The 27,962-nt window shown below is 41.0% G+C and overlaps 1 protein-coding gene across 4 annotated transcripts in view; it reads right to left on the bottom strand.

Annotated features, from left to right (window-relative positions):
- Positions 1-101: 101 nt before the first annotated feature.
- Positions 102-27,962, bottom strand: part of LOC135490778 (potassium voltage-gated channel protein Shal-like) — a 76,596-nt gene continuing 48,735 nt past the window's right edge. The window contains exons 3-6 of one of the 4 annotated variants that reach the window (XM_064776262.1): positions 15,204-15,389; positions 12,876-13,052; positions 10,988-11,044; positions 102-9,085 (exon numbers count right to left, since the gene is read on the bottom strand). In XM_064776262.1, the coding sequence (XP_064632332.1) occupies positions 8,813-9,085; positions 10,988-11,044; positions 12,876-13,052; positions 15,204-15,389 (693 nt within the window). In that variant the 3' untranslated portion in view covers positions 102-8,812. Of the gene's footprint in view, positions 9,086-10,486; positions 10,502-10,987; positions 11,045-12,875; positions 13,053-15,203; positions 15,390-27,962 lie in introns of all 4 variants that reach the window. The other 3 variants (XM_064776263.1, XM_064776264.1, XM_064776265.1) reach the window with 3 other exon arrangements.

The raw sequence follows: 27,962 nt of genomic DNA, 5'->3' as shown, positions 1-27,962 counted from the left end.
CCACTAGCTGCACATGAAAGCATTGTCTTGCCCCATACTAAATAGAACTGCCCGAACGTGCTTCCTTATGCATGGATTGGAAAAGAATTGAAATAAGACAATTAATGGTATAAACATTTTATTGATATTACATGAACCTGATGTGTGAACAGACTGAAAAATAAGCGTAACCTATCCTAATGCCACTTGGATCACGTGATAGTGACCAGCTCAGCGCCACCTAGTTTGCTCTGGAGAAGCCAATAATCTTTCCCAGCATTCTGTACCGGGACACTCACTCAGATTGCAAACAGTCGATTGTGGTAACCCTAAATATCACACAAATTATTGGAACCCCATCTCAAAGTGGACATCGCCGAAATTGCATCAGTGGATTCCATCAGGCTTGACTTTACCCGTGTTACAGGTCCCTATAACGGTGGACCTTGGTGGTCACGAGAGTGTTATAATGGCACCACTGCTCAAGGAGGCTTTGGCCAACCTTTACCCAAGATTAATTCACTCAGTTCGCTCAAAACCTTCTTATCCACAAGCTGGGTTTCTTTATAGTGTAAGAGTCCGAACAAGTTTCAAGATCTTGTCATTAAATATCATCAATATGAGGAAAAGATTGTATATAGCCAGCATTAAAAGATTCCAGCCAAGCTAATCATAGATAGAGCTATTAAAGTGATTCTTAAACTGGAATATCAAGTGCACGACCAGCTTGTGGAGACGAAGATTGGCAACATCCAGGAAGCCATTGTTTACATATTGTCAATTCAGAACTCTACTGCAAACTCAGCCTGGAACCACTGTATCTGATGCATGTAGCAGCACCTGTACATCCTGAGATTTGATGATGCCACAACCAAGACAGTCATGACTGCTCCTGCCTGGTTTTACAGTACCTCACTGGATGACAGAAAGTTCCCAATATTCCTGCGAGCAAACGAGGTGACTGCTGGTGCTGTACGGGTGTACAGGTCATCAAAGCCAGGATAAAGGAGTAAAGGAATATAAAATGGCGAATCTCAAAGACGAAAATTATGTACACAACTCCCAAGTCACATGGTGAAGAAGACCACATTACTATTTACAATATTTTACTGAATGCAAAAAGCCTACAAGGGGACACGATTAAAGAGAAACATAGAGTTGAACATTGTAGTATTTTATCAGAACTGTCAATTTCCTGAAAAATATTGTTGACAAAACAAATTTTCCCAGTGGGTTTGTTTTCCCAGTTGTCAAACCATTCGCCGACTCCAGGTAACAGTGGTTGAATTTCACTTTTTAATGTTTTCAAAGCCACACTCACTCAATGGCGAAAACGTTGAAAACTTTCTCTTTTGGAAATTTATTAAAAGATATGATTAATACGTATACCGGTACGAATTGATTATTTCACTTGATTATGCTTGTTTTGCATGCAAAGTTTGTTGAACAAAAATCTTGTCTGATAAAAGCTAAAGTATCTCAATTCTTATGATTCACTTTAAATTCTTGCTCCCACGCTAGAAAAGGTAAAATCTAGTTCTACAGTGCAACAATAGGCGGCGGGCACAGAGAGGATAAACACCAATCAAACTGGCATTCACTTTAGCCAATCAACACCAGACAACAAATCTTATTTCTGGTTTGCTTGCATTGCACATGGCCTCCATTAGGCTTAATCATTCAGGAGTCGTCACAACTTGATCGGTGTGGCAGAACTGCAATGACATTCTGTAACCATCTCTGAACGACCCTTGATTGGATAAACAGTACATGCAGAGCGCGCAAACTGAAATGACCTCACAACAGATCATCGTCATCTGACCTTGAGCTGACCTTGAGGAATTCGTAATCTGCTTATGGGCACCATTTATTGCAAGACCTTATATAACTATCCAGCAATTCTGAATGTATGACAGAATTAGGGTGGTATGCGCCTTTCTTATTTTCCAGCAATTTACTTACAGTTGCTTGAGTGGCATTTGCAATGCTTACCTACAGTGCTTCAAATATTGGCTCCATGGAGCGCGCTTCTCTGACTGACCAGATTACCCTGGGCATTAATCTATGGTAAGCCCAGCCCCTAATCTCTATCTGACTGATCCTCACCCCTGGTGACACTGTCACATAAGGTCATCACACACAATCATGATGAAACTTAAACCTGGCTACGAGGTCTGAAGTTGTCATCATCCATCATCTTGCGATTGAATTGTAACCAGCTCCAGGATCGGAAACGCATTAAATGGTGCCCTAAATGTCTGTGTTAATATATTTCATATAATTACTCAATCACAAAAATAAAGTTAGCGTTAGAATACAATATCATTAAAGTGTTCTCTACCCATGGTAACAGTCACCACACATCATCTTACTGCCGAAAAATTTGATTAAAAGTCAACAAATGAGCTAAGTATGAAAGCATGAGATAACAAATATATTGGCAACTTGAACCATCACATACTCATGACAGCCGAGGGGGACATCGCGGGGCTCCATTGCTTTCACAATCACTTCAAAAGAACAATAAGCTTAAAATTTACAAGGGACTTACTCCTACACAACTGACGAAGCTTCACCGCTCATCAGATTCACAATAGAGTTGAGGATTCTCTTGAGAAAGTCATCTTAGATGTCGCCTTCGAAACACCTGGCAACGTCCTTTTGATTAATCTTACTTCAGACTTAAGACAGTCTCAGTTGGATGTGACCTTTCTATATGTATTTCACTTAAGGTTTTAAGGGCCTTTGTGTCAACTTTGTTCATACGCGATGAAAAATATTGATATTATCATATAATTACAACTTCACTGAATAGTTCCAATCCATCACTAAATTGGTTTGACCTGTAGAAAAAACTTTACAAGGGAGCATTAAAAAATGACACTGATAGTCGAAACGAACTTCTCATCCTTCACTCATAGCATAAAATCCAAACGAACCTGTTTCGACTGCAAGCTAGGGCATTTGTGCAATTTTGTGCTGATGTACTCTGTCATAGTTTTACATCACATCATGGGGGGTACACGCAGTGCCCCTGAACACTTTGGGAACGGACTGCGCTTCTTTGTGATTTCCAAGGAGAGTGCTGTTGTCAGAAGTTTCACTGCAACCCTAGGACAAGATCACAACCTTGTTATTACGACGCAACCGATAAGGTTATAAGAAGCGAGGTGATTGAATTACTAAAGGCAATGTTTGTACAAAAGTGGCCCGCTGGTAACAGCTAGTATACATGCCACCATCATGAAACTCGGCATGTAAAGTGTTTTTATATCAGTGCCAGTAACAGCATTGTTCAAATTCATGTTTAATGAGTATTTACATAACTGGACAATTTCAAACACAATTTCAAATTCTGAACGAACAAACTCGGCCCTTAAAAGGACTATAAACAGTATATTATTTTGATGCAGACGACTTGAAGGAAAACAGGACATATCGAACTAACACATTTTGATCAACACATAACTCGGGACGTCCCTCCTCAAGGGTGGAAAAGCATCAACACCCTCGGTAATCCTAGGCGTTTATGATTGGTTAAGGAATCTTTGAAGACCGGTACCGGTATGTCGAAATCTTGTGATAATTTTGGTGTTCCGCCGGCGAAATGTTATGTGGTCGTGGTTCCCTTGCAAGGTGTCGTTCCCTTGGAAGGTTGGCGAATTGTTTTGCCGCATCGATGCTTGACCCATAAGATCTGATATCAAAATGGAAATGTGTCAATCCCTTGAGTGGGGGGAGTATATGAGACATCTTTCCTCTAATGTGTAGCGTCAAGGTGTCATAAGAGGGAAAGAAACCTCACTGGATAATGTTCTTCAAGAGTTGAATTTCACACTCTGGTCAAATTGGATGTAAACACGATCAACAGCCTCCCCTTCATCACCAAAATAAAAATCTACTTACAGGCTTCTAAATGGGCAACAGTTGTCATCTAAGAGTTAAAACCAAGGTCACCAACACCACTCATGGTTCGGTTTTACAGTCACTAATTTGCTGCTAATCCTTCTGAACCACCAGCAACAGGAAATGCTCTAACCAGAGAGAGTGGATTTTCATGTCGGCTGATATGCGCACTCATTAAGACATCAACGATATTGGATTGCAGTATGGCATAGGCAAGGCTCTCATCAATTCTGCTTTAATTATCACCGGGTGGGTCTCTAGCCGTTTATATCATTGCGAGGTCCGTGATCGAGTAATGAAAGTAATGAAGTGTCCTTAACGCTTTTGGGTTTAAAACCTATACCGATACTACTCAACACAAATTCTTTCCAACTGAAATTTCTGATAACACCACTATATTTCCTCGGCTTTTTTGTCATTGCTCATCCGTCATAATACTCATCATTTAGGGGGGACGCCGAGGTGGGCCGAAACTATTGTGATCTGGGATACCCACTAGTGTGGTCTAAGGCCTGATTCCGCGGGAATCAGAATTGATACGTTTAGCAACGAGACATTAGGACAGGAAACCCTTTCCCCCCAAGCTTCATGGTATTCTGCAGCAAAGTGTAAAGCTCTTGACTGAGGACCCAACAATACCAATTGTTTCAGTATTTTGAACTATTTGAACAATACAGGCCAAGCCGTAAACAATGACAAACCAATGACATCGGCCTGACAAAAACACAAAAGAGCATATGAATACACACACCTTGAGCGAGACGGAGTAAACCTTATGCAATTTGATTGTGAAATACAAAATCATAATGATGTACATGTACAGGTATTGATCACAAAGCAAAAGCACCCAGCAGTCCCAGCTAACCGTGGATAGGGGGAACGAGGTTTGCCATCTCTGAGTGGGTCTACTGCACTTTGTGTCAGTAACAAATGAAAGGGGGAAACAAATCATTGCAAGATCTTATTTATTCTTTCATACCTTTTTTCGTTATAATTTTCTTATGCTATTGAAATAATTTCCTCGTATTGTAGCATGCACACATATGGCACCTTCCACAGTGTTTGGCAAAACCCGATCTCCACAATCCACGGCGAGATGGAAGTGCCAAGAGTATCATAAAGGATGCTAGGATTTGGCCTCATTGAGCCTGCATGGTGGTTCATCTGTTTATATGACAACCAGACAAATCAAGGAAATAAAACATTGTAAAAGGGTCTCCATTGCATTCGTGAGGACTAAGAATATGAAAAAGCATTCATCACCATTTTGATTTACCACAGTCTAGTTACACAACTCAAAAAGATGCAGAAATATTCACATTTTGAGAAAGTTTATAAACTGTTCCATGCAATGTTTACTGGTCACACGCCGGGACATGCTATTTATATCTATATTACATCTATTAACCACTGAAGACTTACACAGCTGGATGACTATCAGAGATGAAAAACGCACTTGACTAGAATTCTGCCACAGTTCTTAGATAAGCTTCCTCACAAAGTCCATTTACAATGAGATAGTGATTCTATATACTAATATATTCAAAATATTCTCTAAAACCACAATATGAAACGAATTATTAATTACACAAGTCTCAGTCGTTTTTGCAAACACAACAGAACCATAACAGACGCAACCACTTGTATTTTTTAGTTTGTTTTTTTAATTAATTTTAACAGTATAAATATAAGAACAATCCCCGTAGGAAGGTGATGATAAGATTCTGAAATCGGCAGAAAAATTCAAAAACATTCCTTCAGGGGTATATTACTACATCGTATATGAAATCCTGGAGAGTTTATAGGTTTATGGACCACGTGGGCTTTATGACGCGGTGAATCGAAGAAAAAATGTCATGTGATGAAATCCCAGCGATGGCTAATCATACTCATGATTCCTGAGGAATTGATTGCCAGACTTTCTGTCAAGTTTAACAAGATTTGCGGTGCAACAAGGTGGACATAGAGCTTTTTTCAATGAATACTAACGCGGGACATCGCTAGCACTAACGACATCCCGCTCATCTTCTCAGGACAGCATTGCCACCAAGCACTGCTCTCGAGCGCTAGCTTGGCATGCATTGCTACCAGGTTTACTGTTAAAGACAGTTGTGAATTCTGGCAAGTACATGAATACTTCAACTTATATCTCGCTAAAATATGGAACAAATATCTGACAATCAATTCCAGGATGGAACCATATTTGAACGCCTGTCCCAAGGACTAAGTATATACATGATAAAAACTGTACAGCTTCATGAGTTACGGTGTAGGAGACAGCATTGAGGTCCATCAAATTGTTTATATACACGACAGTATAAGATGCGTAAAAAAAGGCGGAGGAAAACATTAGGCAGGCAACGACGACGTTACTGAGAAACTTCTATTCTACCTTAGTGAGCACAGGAACAAAATCAGTAATCATCTCAATCAAATAGAGCTGAACAGTTCAAAGTTTAAATTCTGTAAAATTAGTTACAATATGAACATGAAATTATAAAAATGCAAAGATCATTATTGGTACGGTAGTAATAGTCTCTGATCCTCTGCTTCTCTCTGCATGTCCTTCTAATGATCCAACCCCATATTTTTGTGACCGAATTTGTAAGAAATTTAGTTGGAAAGTGAGTTGATCCACTCATTTTCATTCGAGGTCACAAGTTACTACCACCATAAATCCTTGTTTTCTTGTCTAAGAGATCAAGGAGGTTCACTACTGAGGTAGCATAGTGAGGTGATGAGGGGACTAACTCCATTCAAACCAGGTCATGTCATCCCCATGGAACCACCCATAGGCAAGGGAGCCACCACAGGCCAATATGGTCAGACGTTCACCAAAAGACCTTACCAAGTATCCGGTTCGAAATAAGAAACAAGCCAAACTATACTAAGCCTAAAACAGCAATGAAGCATATTTTCATGAAGATCTGTTCAAATGAGAAGCTGCCAGAAATTGTCCATTGGTTTATACTCGTACATAGAGCCTCGTCCAGTCATATTACGTTAAACTGACTGGACTGGCCAATTCAATGATGAGAATATAGAGAAAGCACCAGAGATTTTCCAAGTCACTGAACAAGCCAAATGACAAGAGATCATGTATGGTTATTCTTTGGCAGACACTAAATATCCATTTACCCAACTATTATCACCCAGCATGGTAACTCATATTCACTTTCGGCGATACCTTGCACTGGCATCTCGGCCCAGCAAAGGAATTCAAAGCCAATACATGAGCTCGACTCTTATTTTTCTCCATCCCCCAAACGTCATTATTTAGTTTGACGGTTAGCCAGCTGCATGTCTTCCAAGCCAAAAGACTAACTGATCTGCCAGCCTCACCACTAGACCGTGCCAATATCAGACACAGTTCGCAGACCAAAATAACAAAAAACTGCCTACACTAATTACTCTTGCACTAACTGGTCGTGTTTTGTATTTATATATAACATATACAGGCCGAATCAGAAAGACATGGTAAAGTTACACCCTAATGTCAACTCTCCGTACAACTATGGAATGTTTTTAAATAATGATAGATTTGCGTGGGGCCCCCTTGCCTCGTCTACCTATCCAAAGACATGATTAAATGTTCATAAACACGGCTTTAATCTGTCCAGTCTGGTGGTAAAGTGACCACCACTTACCACCAAGCGAACGGCTTGCCATTTCTGATTCAGAAACTTGCCGTTCCAACACAAAATAACAGATTCTACAGAATCTAGACTCTTTCATCAACTACGTCTCCACCATAACCAAATATTTTCTGACAGGGATCATTCATGGAACAGGCGAGGTCACGTGACGTCAGATTCATTTTTATGCCCACCGAAAAGAGAACATTAAAAAACCACATAGAATATGTGAATTTTATGTCAGATTTTTTCCAGCTATTGACACGAACGACCTATCAGATCTGTTCGACATTCCGACGCCTTAGCCACCCTCATGAATATCCAATTACAAGCCATCAATATTCACATTCATGAACATCCAGGCTTATGAATATTCATAAAGGTTACTCATGAATATTAACAGGCATTGTTCATGAATATTCAAGTTCCAATTGTCCAAACTGAGGTTATAATCAACACTGGACACAATATTCAATTATTTCTTACTCGTGAATGTTCATGAGCAATGTAACTTATGAATATTCACACGAGCTAATGAATATTCACACTCATGAATATTAGATATGAAGATGAATATTCATTATTTCTAAACCAGGAATCACAACAACATATATCAAAAGTTGTCAAAATTGAAACAATGTCGGTCTCGACTATCATGAAAATATCTGCCTCACAACCATATATGTTCATATATTCAATGAAGACATTTAAAAGACCTATACTTCATATTACGGCAGAGTAAACTCCTTCTAAGAGTAGGTTTATACGGTGGTTCATTACATGACAGTTGATGCTGTAGAACCGACCATTTATAGCTTAAGTAGCACTTAGTTAGTCCATAATTAGTGAGTGTCGTATTCATCTGGCTTGCTATCACATGATCGCATTCACAGGTCGACAAGATGCATTGAGCCGAGTGCAGTTCCCTTCCACATCAATCAGACAACATGCACAACTATAATGCACGTCTTACAACATGAGAAATGTGTCCACTTTTCAGTTGTACCTTCGACTCAAAAACAGCTGTGTGGAATTTCATGCTTTTCCAAACCGTATTTCAAAACCGTTGCAACCAAACAGCTGTAAAAAGCCGCAATCTCTCATTAACCGAGCTTTTGCATTAACATACATTTTCTTCTCCCCATTCTCTTCTCCCTATTCTCTTTTCCATCTACGCCGTGATTGACGTCTGCTCCGCTTCCTGATTGAGCATATGGACCCTCAACCAATAAGATAGACCAGAAACAACTCCCTGATCGTAGAGTGAAATCCTGAACTAGCGATTCTGTCCATTAAAGCGTGGACACCCTGCACACGTTTGGATTCTGCGGTGAGGCACTGCACGTGCTCGGTGTCCGCATTGACTCGGCATCAGAGTTTGTACTCGACGAGGGCATAGTGACGATGGCTGTCGTCACCGTCGTCGTATTGTTGGCTTTATTATTGGTGGTACTTATTGGGATGGCATTGAGGCTTTGGCGGGGCGTCCGGTTTATCGTCGGCAGATGGATCTGTTGTAAATCATTCAGTTCTTCTTGACCCGACTCTGGGGATGACCGCGTTGGCTGCAAGTAGACAAGGTACATCGTGAGAACCCAGAAACAATAAACTGTATGCCCAGACATGTCATCTTAGGCGCCATCAGATCATTGCTCTTAGATAGCAGGCCTATCAATCCATATACATGTACTTTCTTCTTAGTTCGAAAGACTGCCCTTCCAATTTTCAAATGTACTCATTTGGTATTACTGAGAAACAGGCTTAAGAGGAGACATCAATCATGGATTAGGCGCAACATCTAATGTCATGTCAACAGACTCTTGATCTCAAGAGTTATCAAATGACAGTGCCACCATATCTGACATCATCATTTAGCCTTTCAAGACCTCAGACTTGCCAATATCTAATATGGCAGTAGTGACAATAGTTAAGATCCTTCTGAATGCTGGAAAGAAAAACCAAATGAGCTATACACCAAAGCAGATGATACACATACTGTTACATTCATGACATTCAATCTGATGCATGCGACCTCTCGTACTATTGTAACCAGCATTAATGCAGTCGAACACATCAATCTAAAAGCTTCTCTTTAAACGAGGCTGCGCAGTTTAGAGGCTTGACACACCCGAGCACTTAAAACACACCACATAAAATCATTCTCTTAAGCTAGGCTGACATAGGGTTGATGTTGTCAATTGCAACTTGCCACAAACAAGTCATTTCCAAAGAGCGGGCTACATACGATTCACAATGTCACTTTTCACCGTCACGAACAATGCTGGTGACATCTTAGGAGAGAACCGTGGCAAGCGACGGGTGACAACATGTATCCATTGTTAACCAAGCCTTGAAACTGATGGTCACAAAAGGCGTCTTCCAATAACCATGCAGTTCAAAGGAGTCGTTCAACCCAAACAGACCCACCTGACGAATGTTGTAACATTCTGTACACAAACATAATAACGACACACTCATGCAATCCATTCTACACATTGACTTTGAAAGGGACGGCTTAGCACTGCTTATTGGCATGGCAAGCATAACGCTCAAGTGTTTTAGGGACAATGGTGTTTTGGCTGGTCACGATAACAGCCCTGATTGGAACCTGGTGCCTTGCAAGATACGGATGAACATCAATCATACAATAACAGGTTGAATTGCCCTCCTGGTTGTGAGGTTATGATACACAACAAGCTAGGATACTCTGAATAGAAACAAAGAAAGACACGTATTTTCAAATAAACAAACGAAATCAACAATTATTTTCTTGCCCATGATTTAGGTGGGTGGTTTGATAGTTCTTATAATATTCTCAGCTTCCTCGTCATTGACCACACTTCATCTGGTTCATACCCAACGGTGTAAGTTTGACTCAAACCAGACCAACATGGAGACCGACCAACGGATTCATGACAGGGCCACAACACGACGCCACTTCGTGCCAAAAAACAGACCAATCTCACCTCAACCAGACGATTCTGAAAATTGCAACCACATAATGAATTATGCATCGCAATGGCAATACATCTTGAGCATGACCTCATTGCAACCACATGATGTATTATAATGCATTACAATGGAAATACATTTTGAGTATACCCTCAGGATTTTGAAATCAACCAACGTGTAGTTTTTGTAGGTCTTATAGTGCAATGTTCTGAAAGGCTTTCTCCGAATTTCTAAGACCAAGAGGATTCTGAAAATATAGCAACACAACACCCACGCTTCATGTTTTCATACCTAAACAGAGAACGCTGAAAGGAACAACATCAACATTTCTTTCTAAAAGAATGCCTAATGCAAATTGTGTTGTACAACAGAAAAAAATCTATTCAATTTCTGCACTGACGTCAATTTTGAATAGTGTGGCACAACATCGAAATGTATTTCCAAAAGGAAAGCATATTTGAATAGTGTTGGACAACATTGAAATTTCCGTCCAGAAGTTTGAAGTTTCTACTCACTTTCAGCGGTTCGGTTTCATGTGACCTCGTGATGATAGCATCTTGCCCAAAACAGGACTGGATAAACAAAGGAGGCAAACTGAATCTCCCGCAGGACAACACACCCCAAACATCCAGCTGGGTGACGAGGGGGGTGTTGTTCTGCCGAAGTGGAGTGGCTGTGATGTAGATAGAGAAAGTGAGAAGAGACTTCAACCTATTATGGTGATCGCGAAAGAATGATAAAGAAGATGCTGTGTATCTTTTAGTTTTGACTGTTCCACCACGAGTTCTCTGACGGAGAATGTTATGGGAAGGATAGAATAGGATGTGAAAGCACTTCACAGTTGAAATCACGAGTCAACAAAGTGGTTTATTCACTTCATTTCTAACTGGTGCCATATCATCAAAGTGCACAGGAATGTGTGTGATGTGCATGATGGGATTGTTCCACCTCTTATATTCCTCTGTATCTATCATAATACGTATTATCAATATTCTTACATAATGTAGAACCGCCACCTATATCTGGCTCTGTAACCAGCAAACCTAAGCCAGGAGAAGCACTGGAGGGGGACTACTTAAGCTTTATGCTCCATACCATGCCAACAAGCAATGCTGTGAACCCCTTTATTTTCCAGTTATGAGAGGGGTACGATCGCAAAATGTAGGTGCTCGTAAATGTGTGACTTAATGGTTTTAACATTGGAAGCGAATTCGCGGAAATAAATGAACGCACACTCTGGAAATGATGTTTTTGAGAACATATAGGGCCATAGAAATAAATGGGTTTACAGCAGACAGGGAACAGACCTAGCTTCAATAAGGAATAACCTCTCATTTCAGGGGCTCGAACCCCTGAAATGAGGGTTATACCGATATTGAGGGAGTGTGTGGGGCCTGACACATGCAGAGATCAAATGGGCACACGTTTACCTCTAACTGACACCAGTCCTTTCATTTTCCATTAAAATACAATTAATAATTATTTCAATGAACTGAACCAATTTCCATTTCAACTACCATATGTTTTTATTTCCAAACATTCTGCACATTTCCGCAGAGTTATCTTGTTTTTCAGAATATTTTAGCGGAGAAAAGGGTCGCAATATAAAACATAGACTCACTCACAACAGCAAGAAGACATTTGCCGGAGTGAGGAAGCGAGTAGTTGGACTGAAAGCGATCTGTATAAGACTTCAAAGCCAGCAATTTCTGCTTCACTCTATCAAGAATAGGCAAGCTAACCACGAATCAGAATAACTACAGCATCCATACAGCATTGTTAACTTTCATACCGAAATAGAAAGTATAGGCATAGGACAGTAGCAAGCCAACGCCATGCGATAGTTTGAGTAGGTATTCAACTAAGGGTATAGTTCACGTAGCGTGCGTTACTCTTCTAAGACCAAGATTATACCGAGTTCACGTGTTCACATGTAACATGTCACTCTTCACTTTTCATGCATGACATGAAGAAGTCATTTCAAGAGCGGGCTACATACGATTCACGAGGTCACGTTTCACCCTCACGTCGTATTCTCAAGCCTGAGTCAGTTGACTCGTGACAAGTGAAACATGACAAGTGACGACGTGAACTCTATAATCGCGGCCTAATAATTTCTGTCAAGATGCATCTTTTGCAGCATATTCACTGCTGAAAATACTATTTTCAAGATTCAGTCATCAGTAGCGTTTTGAAATCGACATCAGCACCCTTCATGGACGAAAGGAATATTCACCATGTTTTAACTGTAAACGTCACAGTTTAAGGCAGAAAATGACAAATAGTTCTGACCTTTACATCTCAATATCAAATATCTCTTGAGTGGGAACTTGTTGAAAATGAAAAGACTGACTATATCCCTAGTTGCAAGCAAAAGTGTTAAAGGAAGAAAAGGATAATTACTTTTGTATTGAACTTTACCAGATATTTTCTACTCGATGATCTCCGAGCGCAGCAACCCGTCGTCGTCTTCCTGGGTTCAATGGAGGCGATAGACGGGGTTGGGGAGAGAGGAGGGGTGTTGGAGGGTTTGGTCGGGGCACCATTGTACGCTGACTCCATCTCAACAAACTCACGATCCTGCAACGAAGATACAATATTACTGTCGTTTTGATAAGCAGGCCAAGTCATCAAACATTGCCTTCGATCCACAAGACGGAAATCCCACAGATGCGTAGTTAGGTTTACAGATCTGTTCCATCTGATGTGACTAATGACCAGAACCAGTATTTATGTGAACATTCAGCTCAGGGGGTTCTGCTGTTTTCAAATTCTAAAAAGATTTTGAACTTCTTTGCGCAGTCTTTCTAAACAATTGATTTCTATAGACAGGTGTATAACTTGGCTCGAGTTTAAAAGAGTTCAGGAAAGTCAAGCACTTTTTGAGCGAAATGCACTTGGCATCCCATCCTCATGTCCTGTCACCGAAGTGAACGTGACCACTTCTAGCACTGTATAACACAAATGACAGACGATCAGTGAGACATCTTAACATGTCAATATTTCGGCAATGAACGGGATAAGCTGGACATACATGTCTCTTTGCCAAGTTAGGATAAGTCTAATCCAAATTATTTTTTCAGGATCGGGCATCAGGAGCAGCGAATGATCACGGAGGCAGAAAAGCGCATTAACCTGTCATTGCTTTTAGCAGTAGATCCTAGATTAAAGTGACAAATGACAGATCATTTCCTTAATCTGTTAAGTTACTTGAACATCTTACAATTTGCCCCAGATATTTGTTCAGCAATACCATCTGACTTCATACTGAGTTCACTATGATTCTGCAAGAGGGCAGTAGTTTGTTCAACCACCAACTAGCAATTGGAATAACTTTCTTTTTATCAAAGGTACTTCTCTTCAGCAAGCAATTGCTTTCCTTATTTTGCCGATTCTTTGACTCAAATTCACAGATGGATTGATCAAACACCTTTTTGCAGGTTACATTAGCCATAGGAAAACGAGCCTCACTAAGTTTGAATCCAGGGCAGTTGAAGCTGGGATAATGAAGAACAGGGCTCTTGCAAAATGCATTGTTTCCACAAGTATTCTTGGAATGAATGTCTAAATTTCTAATGATAAATATTATTCATGAAGTAGGCCACAATAGCCTTATTTTTCTGTCACAATGTGTGTCAATGTTTATGACAATTCGCACAACAGAATTCCTTTTTTTCATCAATTTTCATCTAATCTCAAATTGATTTTCTCATTCTCCTATCGTCATGCATACGCTGCCAGTCTATGCCTGGACATAGGTTTATATTTCTGATGATGAATACATGGAACAAAGATTCTACCCAATCCAATACATGTTTTTTACCAACGATTATGACTATGTACCGATAAGTATAATTGTGTGACAAAACTGATCTAGTATATATAGCTGTACATATCAAGTTAGCCCCAGGGGTTTATTGATTCCAAACAGTGGTGAAACACCCCCTCAATGCCAGGGTAGCACTTGCAATACAATAAACACATACTCAGTTGACGAACAGTTTAGTTTTTCAAAGTTTTCACGGGGTGTGGCGTCATGGATTTTTTTCATCTGAAGGCATTATTGGCCATGATGTAGGGAACACCTGCCGATCTTGGCAACAATACAGACAACATATTCGTTGAATATGAAACTTTAGGTTCACTACAGTCTCTGCCATGTCACCAGATCAGACCGAGTGTCCTTTCACCTCATGTTACCTAATCAGGTCAACTACAGTCTCTGCCATGTCACCAGATCAGACTGAGTGTCCTTTCACCTCATGTTTATACCACTCCCGTTCTATCGCTTAGTGATAAGTCCCAATGCCACCCAAATCCATGAGGGAGGTTGATTGAATCACTATGGTATCAGTAACAGTCAAGCTAACAACAACATTGACCTCAAATGCCTTGGTGATATCGACACTCAAGGCCACAACAACATCAGTGGTTAGATAAACAGCGTTTAGGAATTATCAGGAGACTTTAAGATTGACCTTGGTGGTTTGCCACGGAAGGCACTGACCTCCTGTTGAAGACAACACTTTTGTCCAGACCATTGTCATCCTGGTGTCTGATGACAGGAATGGAACTGATGTTATAGTTACTTTACTTTCCCCAAGGCAAGCAACCTGATGCTTGTTGTTAGTCTTCATCCACATGATGAGCTATTACAGGTTGGTGGATGACAATATCAAATCCGCATCATTGTATTTCAAGACGAAATGACCAAAGAGGTGGTGTACTTACGGTAGTTTTTTCAAGACAAGCTAAGAGGTGGTGATGCTGTAGTTTAAAGACATCGTCGCTATTCTCCTCGTCCAGTTCAAGCCCGCTTTCCCGGGCTCTGAGTCGTTCCTCAGCTTTCTTCTTACTACTGAGGAACGCTTGACCACTCGCATTCTTCGCCATTTTTATTCTCGTTAGCCGCGCTTTCTGCAATGAGAAGATGTGTGAACGACATGAGATAGTGAAGAATATGATAGAGGTTGTGTGGGTAGACACACCAATAACAGGACAAGGGAAGTTGAACGTTCTGCAGCTGAAAGAAAGAAAGCTACAGCCAATGTCTTTGACTTCACTTGACCTCTACATTTTCGGGGCGAGCTCTGAAACTAGAACCTCTTATGGCAAACAATTATAAATGGACTTTGCGGGTACAACCAAGGCGAGGCAGACAAAACTACAGGTTCTACGGAGGAAGTGGAATTGGCTCACCCACAGCCTGGGAAATCCAAGGAACAACATCACAAGGCATGTACTCAGGTAGACTTGCAAGGCACCCGGCGATGAAGCCGGACAGACCGAGGAGACCCGGCGATGAAGCCGGACAGACTGAGGAGACCAGGCGATGAAGCCGGACAGACCGAGGAGACCCGGCGATGAAGCCGGACAGACCGAGGAGACCCGGCGATGAAGCCGGACAGACCAAGGAGACCAGGCGATGAAGCCGGACAGACCGAGGAGACCCGGCGATGAAGCCGGACAGACCGAGGAGACCCGGCGATGAAGCCGGACAGACCGAGGAGACCCGGCGATGAAGCCGGACAGACCGAGGAGACCCGGCGATGAAGCCGGACAGACCGAGGAGACCCGGCGATGAAGCCGGACAGACCGAGGAGACCCGGCGATGAAGCCGGACAGACCGAGGAGACCCGGCGATGAAGCCGGACAGACTGAGGAGACCCGGCGATGAAGCCGGACAGACCGAGGAGACCAGGCGATGAAGAACAAGGGGCGTACTGTTGGCAACCCATGCTCCACTTGAAGTAACAGGGTGTAGGGCGAGTAGGCAAGGGTCTGGCTTGCTGTAAAGGTGTTTGTCGAAGTGAAGTCTGAGAACAAGACATCAAAAGGCAAACAGTTGAACATGTGGTGGAAGTGACAGTGGTGGAACCAGCCCTGTAAGTTACACAAGCAGCTGACTATATTTCATCCATATGTGCTGCTGAAAATGCCATTAACACTAGTATAAACGGTGATTCTGGTCGGTCAATGACCTGTATTAATTGAGTGTGTGCCATAAACGGACGTCGATAATACGGTCCATTTAAGCCCACCAACGCACTTTGATAATGGCATCCATTTGGCTCCTAGCCTATCATCAGTCCTGCCTCTGATCCGAGATAATCCAAATCGAAAATGGTAACTGAAATGACCCCATCTTGGAACTTTATCACCGATTCATAGAAAACACTCTGTACCCCATCTGTTTACTACATACATGTACTCAGTATTTTGTTGGTAAACCTTTTAGTCATGATCAAAATCTATCATGATCCCGATCGGATAGACCGACAAACAGGCCAACGACAGCCAGTTTATATATAGCACATCTATGTCTATGTCGTTTAAACTGTTTTTTTTCATTGTTTTCTACCTCTTATGCCACGTAACTTAAGTTCTAGTCATAACTATGCACAATTTTTATGATAAAATCTAATAAAGTGCAAATATCAGCATGAAATCATGTATTTCCCCCTTTAACAGAATGTCCTTCTTGTTTGACTATGTCAACTTTGACTTGATATTGCCTTGTGTCCATGATCCAAACCACAACTGTATTATGATGCTATTAAGCATATAATCCAAGTATATTAGATCAATATGATTATTGTAGTATTGGTATACCCACCTTTGAATATGAATAATATTTGAATAGCCGAAGATGAATTATGCATGTAAGAAAATAAAGGCTAGACAATTAGTGGTGTGCTAGCATATGTTGTGTTACTGACAACAATATTCAACTCCTGTCGATCTTAATGGTTGAAAGTTGGTGTGGCATCTAAACTAAGATTCTTTGATAGTGTGATATTCTTCAAACTCGTCTGGAACAAAAACAACATCAACATTTCAACCCACGTCTTGAAACATGAATCCAACGAGCCAACGTTCGCCACATCCTCATAGCCTGTCTCTAAGAACAACATACAATCTGTCTGATCAAGAGTAAGCACCTTGCTCTTTCTTTGTTCCTATCTCAAGCTTTGATCTCCGAATATTCCTAAGGACAACACGCTGATAGAATACGAGAAACACACGGCCCTTCAAAGGTGGATGAACTTACGTGACCACTTTTCTTCTTACCACTCTGAGTCACACCAATTTACATGACCATTTCTCAGAAAGTACAAGCTCAGAACTTTCTCATTGTTTCGTAAACGAAATGATTAAGTCTTGGGTAAACTAACTTGAAATTTACCAACAACGTCTCTTCCATATGTGCCTTTCTTTCTTCATGTTTCTCAGCCTATTCATTAAGGAGATGCTTCATCACTTCTCTCTTTGACTTCACAGTTACATTGCACTTTGTTACAGAGAAGGCAAGTCTGATACAAAGACAGCGTAGAAAGCTTCTGTGGCAGACTATGCTTTGAAACAGGCTTTTAAGTCTCATTAGATCTGAGGACATAAGCCCCACGTTACAGCAGGTTGAAATAGCTATACTCTCCCAGGAATCTGCTCTCAAAATCTCGTCTTGAGAGAAATGCTCTCTTCGTTGCTACATGCAGTTAGAGACCTCAACGCCTTTCTTCCACCATGCAGTCTCTATATGATCCAGGGCAAGACTGACAACCACATACTCCACACACCAATGGTCCTTTCCTCTTTCCATCAAGCTGAGCCACCTCTTAGCTACAACAGGATGAGACGCGAGTAACTCGGGAGAAGATGTCAACCTCCTTCCTTGAGCTTCTCCTTGTCATCCAACATGACCAACTAACTACATAGTGACCCTTCCATCTCCTTTCATCCTTCATCAAGCTTAGCCACCTCTTCTAAGCATCTTAGCCATTCTTTGATCTCCACATCTTCTATAGCACCAAGATAAGACAGAGTCTTACTATGTCTCATTATCACTATTAGTATCTATAAATGTCTTTGACCTGCGCTAATATAATTGACATTTCACACACAATATGACTCACGTTAAGAAAGACAGGTTTTTTGGGAACATAAGGTGTTTTCCTTTGTTATACATTGACTGAAAGCAGCTTGATTAAGACATTAACCCTTTGCTCTGTGAGCCTGCGTAACCATAGACTGTTCCCTTTTGCAGTTTTCCCTTCCATGTTCCCTTATCACTTTTGGTTGGCTTGTTGGACGTTCCCGTTGGTTGTACCAGGGAACATGTCATGGAGATAAAGGAAACAACACCTCGACAAGCTCGCAAGGGAACACACTATGGATATGCAGCCTTAATCGCATCCCAGACAAGTGATCTTCATCCCCAAGGGCAGGAATATCTTTGATTGTTTCTTTTCTTGAAAGCTTTTCCAAGATCCCTACAGTATGTTCAAGACAAGAGTTTGTGACCACGCAGTTTGGTTCTCTGTCTGAAGTCGTTCCCCTGGTCTCTCCCATGCCTACTAAACCATCTAAGTTAGTCTCTGCGGCCTTTCCAGCATGCTGTTCAGTCCATTCATTTCACTCCTTTTTCCACATGACAGAGCCACGCTAATGCGACTGCCAATCCTATGTTTCTCTCTCTCTAATTAGATTCAACTCTCTCCAAGGTCCCTGAGGTCAATTACAGTTGAAGCTAAATAAAGTTTTAATGAATATACAAGCCATCAATTAGATTATATTTAGCATACATTATCAATATATCATAACTTCAAGTTAGGGTTCTGATCAAAATAGCACATATGAAGACCAGACAAAGATCAGACAGGTAATAAGCAAGCTCCTTTTAGTAGCTCACAAGGCTTTGAACTGCGTGTTCACGAGACAGGTGGATAGGGTATCACTTGTCTTTGAAGTGACGTTAAAACTAAATGGATGGAGCTCCCTAGTCACCTGGGGCAACAAGTTGAACCCTCCTGCCTAAGGTTCCCCTCGGCCAGCAGTGCCATTTTCGACGAAGAAACTATCAAATTCAATTTCTGAGACTGCACTCTAAAACTAACTTTGATAATTGTCTGACAAAATCTGTTTAAGAACCTCCCAATAAATCCACTCATGGCTTCCTTCATCCAGCAAATCACCGTCCAAACATTCAGTCACTAGGTGCGCTAAGCAGTGTCGCCATTATTGAGTTATTCACCATCACGTCCCAGCTATAACATGGTGAAATTCATTAAAACGCTATCGAACTACGCTACAGGTTTCTACAAGGTACAGTGCTGCCGAGCTGTTCAATTGTATCCCACCAGGATTTCGAGGAATTATCGACGTCGATGGTTTGTGCATCATGATTTAATGAGTTGTTACAGCTTAGTTATATGATTTTTCAATGGTGAAGCTGACGAATGGACTGCAGCCACCAGTACAGAATGTTATCACGCCAGATTTTGGGACAACGCCAAGGGCTATGATACTCTCTATAAGTAGTCTTTACTTGCAGCCTATGAGACTATGCTGTAACCCTATCGACAACCAATTTCAGATGCATCCTTGCCTTTCAGTTTTGTCCATCATTATCACAGATGCCTACACAACTACACATTCGTGACAGCTTAATGTCTCTTTTTGTAAGATTTAAAGTTTACAAGAAGACAAATGCCTTCAGTAAATTCCACCGAACATACGACCTTTCGTTATTTACGTATTGGATGAAAACAAATACTCTGTCCAAATTTCACCATCGAAGCACAAACATGTCCATGTTGACGCGTCAGATCAAACAGCCTCCAGTTAAAACCAATAGAAGAACGTGAACGCCTGTCGATACCAGCTAGCAACACCTTGTATAGTGAGACAGAAACAGCTACAGAAAACACGGAAATGCGGCGAGACCTGCCCAAAACTGCCTCAGCAGGATATGATAATGAACCCTCTCGTATGCTTTTTGGAGTCCACACGAATATCATCAATTGACTTGTCACTGGATATGAACATTTTACCATTTAGGCAGGATAGAGCTCTCCCCCAAAATCTGGTAGCAGCAAAACAAGTTTTTAGCTGAGAACTACCTGTAGATCATAGTCAGCAATGGAACAACATGTTTCCGTGTTTACATTTAATATCACATAGCCCTCAGCAAAAACCAATAAATTCACATGATCCTGCGCAGATGTATCTTATGTCGCTTAGTAACGGAACTGACAAAGGGTACGAAGAGAGGCCCGATGTAAAGGTGAATCCTAGGCACTGCATTGTCAATGTTGAAAGGTCATCTGGGCCAGATGACAATGGCTTGAGATCCGAGGATTGTGTCTATTTAGTCATCTAACAAGATAAACTATCAGGTTTTGTGACGTAACAGTATCTACAAGTTAACCCTCAAATTTGAAGAAGCGAAAAAAGTCATTACAAGGGATCTTTTACTATTAAACCTCAAGCACTATCAACACCAAGGAGAACTTTATACTCACTTCCTCAAATTGAAAGGTAGAGGTCGATGTCGTTACTGCAGAGACCACACCCTTTACAGATAAAAAGCACTTGCAAATACTTGGATACAGATACGTTTATGATAAATGATCAAGTTGCAAGGCATTTCTGTCACCCCAAGCCCACCACCCAAATTGACTCACAAGTATTTGTCGACTTTAGACTGGCAGCTGTGAAAATGGCTAAGATGGTTGTAAAGCTGCATGCGCTATCCAATGTGCACCAGATCAGCATGCTTTCAGTCAACTCATGAAAACACTACAACGTTGCCAAGAATAGTCTGCTCACGGTTGACGATACACTAATTAGTAATGAAAGTCACAGAATTATTACTGGTCTTGTTGACAAACATCATTTCATCCAAAATTTATCAAGAAACATAATAACTGCAGCCAATTTCAGTGACTTCCACTGTGAATGACTTAACAAGAAATGGTGTAAGCTACGGATCTGGAGTGCTGCGTAACGGTCAAAGTAGAAAGCAGGAGTCCCCCTTGAATATATAAGTGAAAACCACTTTGCTTTCAGATTAATAGGAAGATGGCAAAGTAATGACCGTTAGCGATGGAAAATCCTCAAAGTGTTACCCGACTTTTCCCACAACATTTCAGATCCATGATGAGAACATGACAAGCAGCGCAGTGATCTCCAAGCTTGCAACGAATCCTGAAACCGATGCAATTAATACATGTTCAGCAGACAACTGTTTAAAACCCTGCAACATGCCAGAATAGTCATCCAACAGGATCAACGTACAAAACATGCTGTGCAATGCCAGTGACAGCCAGCTTGTGGCACGCAGTTCTCTCCATTGGATCTGTGCAGTAGATACTGGCAAATGCGACTTACAGAAGAAGGCAAGAAAAAAACGGCATTTACAACTGGTTCACTGAATAACTGATGCTCCAAACACATTCGACAGACTCATGGAGCATTATTAACGAGAAGGAAAGCGATTGTTTAATGTTAGTTGCAGTTTGCTCAAACTTCCAACACACCAGTCTGCCTCTGCGCAGCATTTTCATATTGCAATATCACACCTACTCTATGCAATACATTAGGCAGTAGGCCAATAGAGTTTGTTTCAGTGTTATGGTGGGTTTCCGTGACCAAAAGACGCAGCACAAAACATATTGACCAACACCCAGTGAAACACGGTGTTTACCAAAACAAGATTTGGTGACCACTGTGAGGTTGACATCATATGCTTGTGGTACAAATACTAACTTCTAATTCTCTACGGCTAAAATGACTTTACCAGGAAGATGAATATGCAACTGTTTTCTACCTGTCATCAACATGTCCAGATGCTTGGTAATGAACTGTCACCAACACAAACACCACTCGTAACAATAGTTATGTTGTGGCCACATATCAATTATAGCCAGGTGAAATTGTGTGTTGAAATAAATGGTATTAATTATGTGAAGTGTCACTAACGCAAATTAAAATTAAGCATCATTTTCATTGGAATATATTTGGAAGCATATGGACGAATGTAAGGGCAATGGGAGTTAATACAGAAACAAACTATCGTCGCCTAAACCTGGACAATACAATACAATGCAGTCGACATTTGAAAACCATGGCATGAAAAAGTGACATTCCCAATCACTCATTCTGTTCGGGATTGCCGCAACTTGTGACCAAAGCTGCTGCAGCAAGGGAATCGCAAACAGAGTGTCATTGGTTGAGTTACATTTTCACACATGGCCTTTTGTAGTAACGGCATGGCAATTCAAAACACGGTGGTCAACTCTACACAACATCCAAGGCGAGGATTGTCCAAAACAGCAACTTACTTGACTTTACCTTGCTTTGAATAGAACATCCTCAATCTCAATTTCAATTTCAAAGAGCAAGTGTTGAGTTAACCAGAGTGTAAAGAGCTCCACTAACAAGCCATTTTGGATGCTGTGACCTGCAATATAGCCATGACAACATGACAATTGAGCGCGATTCAGCAAACCGGGTGTTGCATTGGCGGCTTCAGCAACCAAAGGTGCTTGTTGGTGGTACCCTTAACAAAGAAAACATGACTATCTGACAATGGAGCCAACAATACCTCTCATACTTACAAAATGAGGACATCTCTGAAAGGAGGCAGTTAGTCATGATTAATACAAAGGAATATCTAAAATGTTATCAGTGATATGGCTCAATTATTAGTCTCCTTGAGACACAACCTTAGCAGCCTATAGGTTTTTAAATGGCTATTGAGAAACACAGCTTGAAACAATACTATATGTGTGTATTTGTTTCCATGAGAACCAGTTCGAAGTGACAGCGCTGCTTGAAACAAAGGTTCCCTTCAAAAACAGAGTAAGCTTCTGAAGGTTTGGAATAGCTCGGAAGTTTCGGATGTCTAACACGGCAGGAATCTAAAGTCAGCAGGGAAACGCGAGAATGCCAGCTCAGTGAGGTAAAAAACATCACTAGACGAGTAAAAAAGTCTTTTCCACGTTCAATCGAAACTTTCGTGCATCGCTGGAGAGTCAGCAAGCCAAGTAAGACTTTTGAAGTTAAAGTGACTCGTCTTCCTACTAAAAAGCTGTGATGAGCTTATGTACCATAAGTAAGAAAAGTTCGGAAGTTCGGAAGTTAACCCACCGTGTACCATCTGCAAGCAGCCAACTGAAAGCCACCCGTCACATAACATCTGCTAACAGCAGATAAAGATGTCTGAGGTTAACCCACCATGTACCATCTGCAAGCAGCCGAGAAAGACTGTGATATCTCATGTTAATCCACCATGTACCATTTGCAAGACGCCCACACAGATACGTTAACCCACCATGCAAAAATCTGCAAGCAACTGATAAATATGTCTCAAGTTAACCCATCACTTTCAACATGAGTTTCATGTTGTACCACCACAATATCTTTCCTGATATATGCACTTTATCAGATATTTAACCCTCTTCCACTTCAAAAGCTACAACCATTGATGACATGCCTCATATCAGGTTCCAGTTAATCCCACTATATAAGCAGTATACGTCCAGGCACTAGAGTTATTAATAGCTTCGCCAATATAATCGCACGAAAGAGTCAATAACACTTCGACCGATGACATCTGACCATTTCCAGCCACAACTAACGCGAAAGTTGCGCTCATTTATCACATCCAGCTATTAACATTAATGCGTTTAATTAATTTCAACTTTGGTAATTTGGAAATGCACTCTGTTTTGTTGATGGTGGGCCCCCTAGCCCTGCTAAACATGCTAGGGTGTTTCCATGGTGACTGGCTGTTAGAGCTAGGGAGACACGGTGCACATGTGTGTACTGATACCTTAGCCCTGTCGACGTATTCAATGCTATTGTGACGGGATACAATATGTGTTGCTAATTCCTATCGTGTAACACGGTAAATCTCCCTTTTTGCAAATTAGCGACGCAGGCCAATGTTAAATCAAGCGATTTTTCAAACTTGTAAGATGACGACACTAGAGCAAGCAGCTTTCAGTTAATTGCTATTGGAAGGATGCAACATAGATTTGAGCGGCAAACAACTGGCTCTTCTGATCATTCTAAGTCAACGCTGGGAAAGATCAAAGGCAATGTTAACCCACTCATCTCTACTTTATGTTTTTTTATTTTCTTGATACGAAATTACTTTAAAAAGCTGGCATTATTATCCACTTTCAGTGTAGAAGTGTAGAACAGAAGACGAAGCCGTTGGGCCTTTGCTGCTATGTTAGATGACAAAGTGAAACGCCTCATCGTCCAACATAACTGTGAATAGACAATATTCTAAGGGAGTGTATCTGCCAAAGCAGGACACCATCTTGTGGTGACAGCCTTCGCCCCAGGTGGCGACCAATTGATGTCAAAGCAACACGCATCGAGTCACCTGCGCTCAAGTCTTGGAGAAAAAGAAGCCCGGGAAATCACCATGGAGACTTGTAATCTGCTACCAGAGCTGACGTCGGCAAAAATCAATTGTTGAGACTTTCGGCATCGGCTAATTATAGCCTGCTTAGACACGGATGACATATGTTGGAATGTCTTTAAAATTATCGCATTTTCAAAAATCGAATGGTCGTTGGAGGGAAAAGATTAGGGATTTGGCTAAGAAGTGTTAGCTTTTCGATGGGGAGCTTCAGGACAATGATGGCTCAATGCACACAGCAAGCGTTATTCTCAAGAGTTGGTGAAGTCCAGCTCAATACCCGACAGAAACCGCACTTATTGATATTGAACTAGAACAGATGCACGTATCCATCATGGGGGATCAAAAGCTTAAAAAGCTCATCCAACTATCAGACTAGACTATCCCAAGGGTGGTGTCGGTATCACTAGTAAGTCAAAGCTAAAGTTTTTTTGATGCAAACTTTCAGTTTTATATAAAGGCCTGCGATTGTCAGATATCGAATACACCAATAACAAATGAATGTACTGATTTCCCAGCACAGTTTCGTTGGTAGACTGCTCGATGCATTGTACTACGAGTTGTCAAAGAGACAGTGTGCAGTTGCTTTGAAAGACTTCTTACACTGTCTTGTTATTCCAAGCATGTCTCCACCCAGCCCGCCTCATCCAACCATGTCAAGCAAAATTAACACACCAACCAAGTCTCTCATATTGTCACTAATCAGTTTTTCGTGATTAAAAAAGTGAACAAATTTATTAGTCAATATGGTTTCATGACCAGGATATTATATACGACCAATCTAATCCTGCAACGGCTGTATTTCATTTTCACGAACGCACAGACGAAGTTGAACAATGTAGAAGCGGTCCATTGTGCATTAGGTTGATGTATTAAATCACAATGCTGCCAGCGACTACATTAAGTAGAGTTGTGATTTATAAGCGGATACAATGTTTCAACATTATAATAAAACCCCTCACTTCATAGGTGAAGCAGCTCTGTTTCTCAATAGCTTTTTATTTTTTGCAGGGTTAGGTAGGGTAAGGATTAGCAGAAAAAAAGCCAAAATTCAGAAAACTTTCAAAGTCAAAAAAGTTTTGGGACTGATGATTTTGGTTCATTTTGAGCAGAAAACAAAAAAAACAGTGAATAAATTGTTGGACTTAGTAATTTTTTCAGGGTTAGGGTAAGGGTTAGTAGCAAAGAAGTCAAAATTGAGTGGCCAGTACTCATGATATAGCCAGTTGAGCCACAACACATCCAGATAAAACAATTATTCAATGGTCAACACTGAATAAATAAATCGTCTCATCAGAGAGATAAACGCAAGCCATAGGATGGCTTAGCAGCCAAGGCCCACACTGCCCGATTTTTCACGGACATAAAAGTTATTGATTTTCAGCGCGCGTCAGGCTACAGTGGTACCTTATTATCATGAGACTCACCTACCAAACATCAATAATTCATAGGTCAAGATTTAAATAGACCGAAAGAGAGAGAGATTCGCTGGTCAGGATTATGAATGATGATCACAGCAATGCCGGTAACGGATATGGAGCGGGATATCGCCAAGCCGGACAAGAACGTCTTGTCTTGTACTTGTAACTGATTGACTCGAAGTGGAGAAGTAACTCACATGATGGTGTCTGAAAGACATCTACAAGATTGAAGATGGAAGACAGAAATAACGTAAGGCTTCACTGATATGGCATCAGTTTACTGGGAGGTGCCTTTGAGTTGTCTTATCTATTGTTGAGTAAGGGAGACCGAGAGTTTCTCAACCTCAACGAGTGGTAATGTTAATGGCTTTACCAATGGTTTCTTCAGATGGTACACATCGAGAGCTTTCCAATGAATGGTCATGTCAAAAGGTTCATTAATGGTACCATCATAAAGTGTTCATCGAGAGCTTTCCAATGAATGGTTATGTCAAAAGGTTCATTATTGGTACCATCATAAAGTGCTGATTGCGAGGTTTCCAACGAATGGTCGTCGGGTTATAATTCTTCACAATTCTGGACAATGTTGTAACTTATATGAACTGCACGTGCTCGTGTAACTGACGCAGGCTAATAAAGCATTCAAGAAACCTTATAAACATGAGGATATGGCAGTCTCATCAAAGTGTCGTCTGCAAGAAAACTATAAACAGAACGTCTGAGTCAGTACTTGCGAGTTTTCTTGCTTCAATGAAATATTGAGATGTCCGAACTCAGCAAACCTAATTCAATCAATGTAGACAACTAGAAGATGACGAAATAAGAAACGTTGAGTAGGAGAATCTTTATGGAGAGGTTTATTGACTTGAGACTCTACAGGAGAGGTTTGGACATAGCATGTTGCAAGTAAACAATATCTACCACAAAGTAAAGGAAGTACATTCTATTCTGATACCTTAGATGAAGAGAATGAGTTTCTTTGGCCCAATAGATATACTCATTTTGAAAGCTTGTTCCAAGTGCTCATGTCAAAAGCCTCCAGAGTCACTCATTCACAAACATGTTAAAGCATTGGCTACAAAAAAGGTTTCAAATTTCAATGCCAGGACTTAACATTCCATAACAATGCACCTATTGTAAGCCATTGTGTTAGTACCAAATTACCAATAAACTTATACCATACACTTCATATGGAGTGTTTTACGGTCAGCCATGTAAGAGGGCAGAACAAAGTTTGTCCATGCCTGACCTAACTGAATCAAATGTTGTCCATTTGGGCTTTAATTGCTTTCTATTGTCTGTCCCTCCATCAAGGCAAGTGATGACGTCACGTGAAACCACTCTATGAAGGTGAAGTCTTCTTCAGCCTTGAACTGGAATAGATCTAAGTCAAGCCGACTCAACGGTTAATCTTGTGTATAAACCTCACACAAGTCTCTTTTAGACATGACCATTCTTGATATGAAATGGAGCCAAAGCATGACTGCTTTCTCTCCTTCATTTGCGAATCAATTGATACATTAGGAACAGCGCGTTGAAGTGGTACTCTCAGGCCGGAAATAACAGCTCTAGATGCGAGACAAAAGATATGAAATAAGGGAGCGGGAGCCACCATAGCATCCAATACAACATGCATCCGATAGCTGCCATCGTAGGCCATTCCAATCGTAGATTTCATAAGCACGATTATCCCCAATCAATATGGCCCTATATCCTTGCCCAGTCCACCGTTACTTGGCTCTTAATTGCAACACCACTGTTACATTATCAGTAAAATGCCATAAACAAGGTCCCAACAAGCTTTGATGATGATTCGATTTTTGGTGGATTTTAGGTGGATTACCATGATCAGTT

This window comes from Lineus longissimus, chromosome 7 (assembly GCF_910592395.1).
Source record: "Lineus longissimus chromosome 7, tnLinLong1.2, whole genome shotgun sequence".
NCBI classification, from domain to species: Eukaryota; Metazoa; Nemertea; class Pilidiophora; order Heteronemertea; family Lineidae; genus Lineus; species Lineus longissimus.
The sequence above is the reverse complement of the archived record's forward strand: the minus strand, read 5'-3'. Positions and strand labels throughout refer to the sequence as shown.